The following is an 8,688-nucleotide window of genomic DNA, read 5'->3' on the forward strand; positions in this document are numbered from 1 at the left end:
CCCCGTCAGAAACGCATCACGCGATCTCACAGCTGGCTGGGCAGCCTTCTCCATCTCCTGTTGGGAAGCTTCTCCAGAGGCTCGCTGCTCTGGCGGCCGGAACCCTTCTCCCTGGCACTGGGAATGCTGCCGGAGCGCGTGGGGCCTTCTCTCTGACGTTACGGCTACTTGGGTCGAGCCGGTCACCTGCTGAGGCGATCGTCCCTGAGTCGGCCGGTGGCTGAGGCCAGGGTAGAGCTGGGTTCTCTGCCCCCTTGCAGGAAATGCCACGCTGGCCTAGCTTTTGGGGAAGCTCCTGGGTACTGCGGAAAGAGCAAAGGGCAGGAGCCTGTGCTGGTCGTGACCGGTTCCCACCAGGAATTGGAGGTGCCTCTTGTGGGCTGCTCAGATGGACGCTTGTAGAAAGCCACAAAGCAGACGTGGGGGAGCCACTCTCCACTGGAAGCAATGGCTGCATCTGAGCTGCTGAGCTCTCTGGGCACCTCCTGCACCTCTCTGGTGTCTTGCTTGCGAGAAGGGTCCCGGAGAGGAGGAGGAAGGGTCTGGCGGGGTTGGAGCTGAATCGATGGCTGGCTCTTGATACTCATCAGGACCCAGAGGTCCCAGGTCATCACAGTCCCAGCTCCCTGGAAACATGGGGGGTTCCCAGAGGAGGAGATGAAAATATCCTTGGCTGGTTCTGTCAGGTTTGGCATCCCATCCGCTGCCTCGGCTGCCCTCCCAAGGAGGTGCGGGTGCACTGCAGGGGCATCGCTCCTTGTGACGCGCCTGCTGCCAGCCAGCACACGGGGCAAAACAAACGCTGGCACTTCAGCAACACCGGCTTGGTATCCGCAATCCGAGTTCCTGGTTTGCGCGAAGGCGTCAGTCCAAATCCTTTTCCCTCGGTGACCTTTGAATGGAAACGTCTTTCATTTAGAAACTATTTTTAGGAAGAAAATGAGTGTTTGTGACCAACGTCACAAAACGCTCCTGCGCAGAACCATGTGGGACTGTCCCTTTTCCACTGGGATACGGTTCTTGGCTCTGCTGCGGTCAGAGGCAAATCTCCTGTTGGAATGGACCAGGCTTTCCCCTCTCTGTGACGTTTTTATGCCGAGGGAAGCCGTTGCAAACACAGGACTGAGTTGGGCCTTGGGTGTAACTTTGGCAGAGAAGTTCCAGGCTGGAAGGGAAAAGAGACTCGCTCTGGCATTGTTGTCAACTGGCAGCTGGCTGAACCTGTTCCCAAGTTTTGAAACGTTAGAATAAGTCTGAGGGAGGTGGCGTTCTAGGCCGGTGGTCGATCACTTGTAAGGTGGCTCTGAAATTGGTCCGTGGATGTTGTAGCCGGGCGCAGGGGGCACACGTAAGTTTGTAATGGAACTGTTGGGTTGCTGGAACTGCTGCAGACGTTCCTGACATCTGCTCTGATGCTGCGAACGCTTCCCTGTGCACGTGGCCTCTGAGCAGAGAGCGTGGGGCTCGGCGGAGAGAGGTTCTAGCCACGGCTCTTTGGGTGGGTAATAAAAGGAGAAACAGGATTTGTGTGGAGCCAGGCCCAGCCCAGCCCATTCACATGCATCGTCTCCCGAGGTCATGCTGCAGCCTAGGAACCGAATGCCAGGCTGGTCTGCCCTTGTGACAAACCCCTTTTCGTTTTCTCTCTTTGCAGGAAAATTCGCAAGCTGCTTTCTTCTTGCGAAGCGAAGCGAGCCGCCAGGCGCCCTTACAAGCCCATTCTCCTCCGGCCGGTCCAGGCAGTCCAGTTACGGCAGCCCATGAACGACGAACCCATAATCATTGAGGATTAAAACCGACGGAGCAGCCCTCCCAATGGCCATGGGTCTGCCTGAAGAACCTCTCCTCCGAGGCATACTTGAGTGCTCATGGCGACGGTGTTGAGCTCGCTGCTGAAGATTGGGAAACCTTAAGGAACCGTTTTGCATCCTTTAAACCCCTAGAAGGAACTCAGCCCTATCTGAGCCCTGCTGACCACAGACTGCGCTCTCTCCCCTGCGTGTGCGCGCTCTCCTCTAATCTGCCTTTTCTTTTTGGGAGCCTGTTTTCCCCGTCTTGCTTGTAGATTACTCTGCCTTTTTGTAGACAGGTGGGAGGGAAGGGAAGTTTAACTTATTAAGAGAATGTGGAATAGTAATTTTTAGCTTTCTGTTTGCTCCTCTGACCTTTGAAGAGCTAGAATCCTTTGTTTTTGTGACTGAGCTCTCGTTGCTAACCATTTTTACAAGGCTGTGCTGTAAGATTTTTTTTATTATTATTATTATTTTGTGGACGGTGCCATTTTATTTCCTTTTTGTTATTTCTTTTGTAGATAAAGTTCTGGTCTGTAAGTCAGCTATTTGGAAATAGAGGGTTTGAAAGCCAGCTACAGGTTCAGCTAATTTCCTTGGTCCTGTCCCTTGTGTTTTTGGGGTAATTTGGCACAGCTAGTGTGCTTGTGCTCCAGCCCAACGCAGAAACAACTCAGGCTGAGAAAGGAGCAAGCTAAGAACTGGAGAGCTGTGCACAATGTTACACTAACACTAAGCAACTTGGAGCCCTGTTACTGGAACTGGCTTTTTTATTCCCGTCAGTCCCGGGGAGATCTGCCTTGTGGCGTTTTTCATAGTAACCAGAATTTTGTGTGCTGCCTTCGATTTGCTTCTGGACGCCGAGGGGCTTTTTTAACAACAGGGACCTCCAGTGCGCCCCTCGTGTAACGAATTGCTTTGCTCGGGCTCCCAGAATCAAGTCCATCCATGCCCAGGGACATCTGCTTTGAATGCTGAACCTTTGTGCATCAGTGTTTTTAGACGCGGGAGCCTGGTTCCTGTTAAATGACGTGACTGGACGTTTCCCATTTGGAAGGGAATTGAAAGTTAAATTACAACCGGGTTTTAATTAGAATGGAACTGTCTGAAATTACTTCCCCCTTGACATTTTTGTGTTTGAGGCTTGTTTTGGGGAGGCTTTTTTGCATCTCCCGAATTTACTATGTATTGGGAAACCTGTATCATTTCTTTTCTTGTCTTCTCGGGGCAGTGCGTTTGCCGAATGCCCTGCTTTGTTTAGAAGAGTTGTAAACGCCCATTTGCAACTTGCGCTGCTCTGTGCGCGTCCCTGCCTCAACAGACGCAGCGTCTCCCCCTCCCCACGCCGGTCCATGTGTGTCCACAGTGAGATGAGCCAAAGTTGTATTTGGGTTATCGCAGTCTGGCTGTGACTCTGCAACACGGCTGCCCTCCGGGGCGGCCGAAAGGAGCCCTCCCAGACACAGACAGTTCAGTTAACTTGACTTAATAAACCTGAACCTGAGCTCTTGTGGCGCTGCTGGTTTTTTCTCTGTTCTGAACCGTTAACTCACACTTGGCCGTTGCCAAGGCGCCATCTGCCTGCCGAACGTGGAGCTGCACCTGCTTCCTAGAAACGGCGCTGACGAGTGCTTGGATAACCGTGCTGCTGTGACGTCTTCGCGTGTGCTCGGCCGGCCAGTTGGGTGTTTCGGGCAAGCCTAAATCCTAGCTGGATACCCCTGCGCGCTTGGTTATGTCCAGCTACACTTTAAAACTTGCGGCAAAACTCCCGAGTTCGGTTGTGCAGAGTTGAGCTCGCACTGCGGCGCTGAACACAGACCTTCGGGCGTGGATTCTGAAACTCACCCGCCTGTCTGAGATCGGACAGCTTCGCGGCTGTCTTTGTCCCCATGGCCTCGCTGCCGGGGTTTAAAAGGCAGCGTGGGCAGAGTCTTAGCTACCACTAACCTTTTAGAGTGAAAAGGCACGTTCTATTTCTCTTCCGCGCCGTGGCTCCCCTAGGGAGGAGGGCGGCAGGACTCTGGAAACGGCATTACGTGCCAGCAGGAGTTTTGACACGGATGCTTCTGAAGGAGCCTGTTGTACGGGTGAGGCAGGCCAGGCCGTCCCACCGAGCCGGGGCAAGTGTGCGCCGTGGCAGGATGGAATCTCAGTGAGCTAATATGTTGGTATTTAAATATTTCCCCTCCGCATTCACTGCCCCCTTCAAACCAAGAGGACAGCCAGGGCTGAAAGCAGTCAGCCCTGCAAGGCAGCCAGACCCATTGGCACAGGGTGTCCCGGGCCCTGAGGCAGTGTTGGGAGCGGTGCCACCCGTTCCGCATCCTGCAGAGACAGCTCCTTCGTGTCTCCTGCACGTGTGGCCTGACTCTGCCCTCTGCACGTCAGATCTGACGGGGCAGGCTGCTTCCGGCTCTGAGCCCCAGGAAGGCCTCAAGTCCAGTCACGTGTGACGTTCCTCTGCGAGGAGGAGAGCCGCCTGAGTGAGGAAATCAGAAAGGAGCATAAGCGCTGGCAGGCGAAGGGTAAAATCGGGTCCTTGGGAAGGCCGAGAGAGAAGATCAGCGAGCCAGAAACTTAAAGTAGCAGCAGACTTTTTGAAGTGCACCAGAAGCAGGAAGTTTGCTGAACAGCCAGTGGGGCCGCTGGACGATCGAGATGCTGAAGGTGCCCTCAAGGGTGAGAAGGGCCCTGCGGAGAAACTCGATGAACTCTGCGTCGGTCGTCATGGTGAGGGAATTCCCAAGCCTCAGCTGTGGTGTGGGTTCGGCTTGGGGCGCTGGCATTGGCCGCTGTCAGAAGACCGGCCCGGGCTGGATGGACGCAGGGTGGGCATTCGGATGCTCTTCGGCAGCGAGGGTCGTGGCTGATGTTTGTGTGGCACCGGGCCAGGTCGTGCCCACCGCGCAGCGGGATCTTGGGCTGGAACGATGTGTCGTTTTTCATTGAGAAATTCCAGGGGTGGTGTGAGCCCTCACTCCATGAAGTAGCTTCATGTGACCACTGGAGGGCACCGAGCCTGCAGTTTCCTCGACTGGCACATGGGAACACTAGCATGTTAGGCCTTTTATTAAACTCCCCAGGGGCCCCCCAGAGCACTGGCCCCTAGGGGTCACCTGGCCACTGCTCCCAGGGCTTCCTGGAGCAGAGGGCACATGGCCTGGCCTCGGGAGAGGGCAGATCCAGATTTGTGCTTGGCAGCTGCTGGCTTGTGCCTGTCCCAGGAAGTGAATGCTGCTGCAGATCTCACAGCCTGCGTCCTCCGCTGCCGTGGGCCTCAGCAGCCTGGCTGCCCGGAGCAGAACCCTGCCAGCTCCTCTCTCGTCCTGGCCAACTTCCTGCCTCCTCCAGGGGCTTTGGGAGCCATTCTCCCCCAGAAGGAGTTGTGCGGGGCGGCGGATCCTGCCAGGACCCTGTCAGCAGAGGAGTGATTCATTGCTGGAGTCCTGTGGGCTCCCTACCCTGATCAGCTGCTGGACCCTGGCCACATCCCTACTCCGGTCCGGATGCCTCCCTGAGTTCCTGGGCCAAGTTCTAACGTGGCTCTTCCGTTACCGCTCAGGATCCGGTTACTCTGCCACGTAGAGAGATCACATCCTCTCCGATCGTAGCCCCTCTAAGTCAGCCAGAGGTACGTGTATCCCTGGGGGGCACATGAACTGCTCTGGACATTTGCCCTGCTGACACTGCTGGGAAGACGAACACGTCAACAAGGGGATGTCGGCACCACAAGCAAAGGCCTGCGGCAGGGAGTCACAGCCAGGCCAAAGGGCTCAGAGTTGGCCGAGTGGGGCGAGAAGACCCACGGGGGTCTGCACTGAAAACAACTGGGGCGTGTGGTGGGGCTCGGAGCCGGACTAGTTCTACCCTGCTGGGTTATCTCTGCAGCCCAGACCTGGCTCTTCCCTGGGGCCCTGATGCGTGCTGCCGCCGGGTTTTTTGCTTTGTGGACACGCCCTTGGTCTCCCCTTCGTGCCGGCTGACAGAGTGTGAAGAGCGCCCCTCGGTGTTTCTAGCGAACTCTGGTTGGGAGAGAACCCAAGGGGCGTTGCGAGGCTGCTCCCGAGTCTCTGGAGGGACCGATTTCAGAGTAGCTGCACAAGCCAGTGGGTTTGGCACTTTGGCCTGCCTGTGCACAAGCCTCTCAAAAGGGTCTTCATGGGTGTGTCTGTGCTTAAAAATCTGCTCTCACAACGTACGTTTGCATATGCAATTAGCTGTCTGCATGCACAATTACCCAGCTTGTATTCACACTGGTAGACTTGTGCCTGTGCACAGTTGGAGACTCAGGAAAAGTTGGCCTGGTGCCTGCAGTTCTTCCCCCCCCCCCCCCCCCCCCACTCCACAAAATCACTGCTACTGCTTTCTGGTACAGGAGCCGTTTCCAGGCCACGTCGGGCAGAGTGTTATCGACCCTTCCTGGGCTGTAGGGCTCCTTTGAGACCCTACAGCAGAAAGGGCGTCTGTCACGCCAGCTGCACTGTCCTTGGGCTGCCCGGTGCCTCCCAGCACGGCCTCGCTCCTCCTGCCTCTGGAACAGGCGGCTGCTTGTGCTGTGTAGCCCACTGCAGGGGAGTGACGGGCGCATCCGCCAGCGCGTGGGCGGGGCGGAGCCTTTCCGGGGGGTATTTGTACTGATTTCAGGTTGGGTCTGTGACGTGGGTCGAGGCGCTGGCCTGCTCCCCGGCTGTTTTCCTCTCTTGCTCTGCAGGGAGGCTGATCTTGTTTGGGGTTTGCAGCCAGTGCGGAGAGCTGGCCGTTGGGTTGCCGGGGTGGCCAGCTGGGCTCGCCCCGGCCATTGCACAAATGCACTTGCTGGCGGAGTCAGGAGTGAGGAGAATTCTGGTGACTCGTCACACGGCTTCCAGCAGGCCACGTGCCAGCCCGCCCGTGCGCACGAGACGTTTGCGGTGTGACGTCCAGGGAAAATAACGAGCGAGATTCATTTTGTGAGCAGGTGGTTGGGACGCCGGGCAGAGAGACCGTGCCCAGGACGGTGGCCAGTAGCCTCCTCACTGTCTTGCATGGAGCTCATTTGATTGACAGCGTCTGATTGACAGCTGGCCCTGCTCTGTCCAGCGGTGGGTGGCCCTAGTTCTGAGCTCCAGGACCGTGGTGAGGTTTGGCTCCTGCACTCCGCCCCCATGCTGCACTAGGCCCTGGGTGGGTGTAAGCTAGGCTAGTTCAGATCCTCTTCCCTTCGAGCACCGGCCAGTTGGGAGCCGCATCCCCTTAGATGGGCAAGTAAAATGCTGCTGGCCTCTTGCCGCGGCTGCCAGGCTACCGGCAGCAGGCAACCAATGTAAAGCACCCCCGTACCAGCAGCAGGCTCCGCGGGCTGCGATCAGAGTGTGAGCAGCCCAGCCCGCATGGGAGCTTTGACCACCCAGCCTGGCAGGGACCTGGCTGGCTCTGCCCTGGACAGCTGTGGGTGGATGTCCCCAGGCATGCAGCGAAGCTGGCGTGGGTACCGGCGCTCTCCTCTGGTCTCGCAGACCAGCACATGGAGCGGAAGCAGCTGGTGGTTTTATGGGAACAGAAGTGTTCAGCATTTTCTGCGCATTTGTTGGGGCCTGGGAACCTTCTTGTGTTACTCGGCGGGATCCAGTTTGCTGCTGCTTCCGAAGTGCTCTGGGCTGCCGGGAGGGGTTCAGTGGCTTTGTCCGCTCTGCTCTCACTCGATCCCCGGGCTTTCTGGCTTAGGTCGCGCAGGTTCTGAATTCTGCCATAACGGATTTTCCAGAGCTCCGCACTTAGCTCTCAGTGCCAGGCTGCAGAGCCTTGGCCTGAACGTAGGCACGTCGGGGTATCCGGTCCCGAGAGGCTGGTGGGTGGCAAGCACCCGAGATCCTGTGGGGAGGGGTGTGGGTGTGTGCACGCTTCATCAGTTCGCACTCCCCTCCCGCCCCCGGAGAGCAGCCGGCGGGAGCTTGCTCTGCGCTCATGCCATGGCCCCGAGTGTTGCTCCAGGAGTTTGGAAACTGCAGTTGCTCTGCTTCCTGCTCCACTCACCTGCCCTCCCCTCTTCATGCTGGAGCCAGCATCTCCCCCCCGCCCCAGAGGCTGGCTGTGTGCAGGGAGCCTTGGAGCGGAGTGCTGTCCTGGCAGGCTGCAGATCCTGCTGGGGGAACGAGAGGGTTTCTGGTCCGCACAGGCACACGTTGGACCTGGCGGCTCGGAAGAGCAGAGCTGGGATGTTCAGCCTTTGCCTCTGACTGTTTATCAGGGGCCAAAGGTCTGGAGCGGTATCCAGTTCCCCAGGGCAGCATCCGACCGTCCTGTCTCTTCCAGCAAGCCCCTGCCTCGTTCATCACACGCCTTCTGCGAGCAGTGGGGCTGAGATCTTAGTCCCCTTCCTTGCCCAGCCTGGCTCCAGCCTCCAGACGCCATTCTTCCTGTGCAGGGTGGCTGCATGGAGCGTTCATGTGACTCTCGCATTGTGTATTCTGCAGCTTTTCCAACCTTTGAGCGCTTTGCTCGCAGCTGAAACAAGCAGCCATTCTGCTAGCCCGGTTGTTGCATGTCATTTCTTCGGTTGTAAAGAGGGGAAAGAGATCCAAGCCAGTGCTCTTAGGTCCAGCCCCGGGATGACGGTGCAGTTAGACAAGCATAAAGCACGTGCACAGGGGGCTACAATGACTGTTACGTGGGCATGCTGCAGTCTGGCATTTCCTAACTTTTGAGAGCTGGACGCCACCATCCTCATGTTCTAACTGTTGTTTAGGTCATTTCCTTCGTGGTAGTGGGACCAGCAGCTCTTTGAAGTCAGATGGGAGCTGGGGCTGGAGCCAGTCAGCTGCTTCTATTGCTCTCGCCATGAAAACAGCAGGCTGTGGTCTCTGAAAGCTCCTGCTGCCACTTTAATTGTCAGCAGGTACCACGACTCCGTGTCGCT

At 57.1% G+C, this 8,688-nt stretch overlaps 1 protein-coding gene across 4 annotated transcripts in view; it reads left to right on the plus strand.

The window, feature by feature from the left end:
* The window catches only part of MTA1 (metastasis associated 1), an 85,500-nt gene extending 82,206 nt beyond the window's left edge, over positions 1 to 3,294 (plus strand). For 3 of the 4 annotated variants that reach the window (XM_075937074.1, XM_075937075.1, XM_075937076.1), the window contains one exon: positions 1,655 to 3,294. In XM_075937074.1, coding sequence (XP_075793189.1) covers positions 1,655 to 1,793 — 139 coding nt within the window. In that variant the 3' untranslated portion in view covers positions 1,794 to 3,294. The remainder of the gene's footprint in view (positions 1 to 1,654) is intronic. The other variant, XM_075937077.1, reaches the window with a different exon arrangement.
* The last annotated feature ends 5,394 nt before the right edge of the window (positions 3,295 to 8,688 follow it).

Source organism: Pelodiscus sinensis, chromosome 9 (assembly GCF_049634645.1).
Source record: "Pelodiscus sinensis isolate JC-2024 chromosome 9, ASM4963464v1, whole genome shotgun sequence".
Lineage (NCBI taxonomy): Eukaryota > Metazoa > Chordata > Testudines > Trionychidae > Pelodiscus > Pelodiscus sinensis.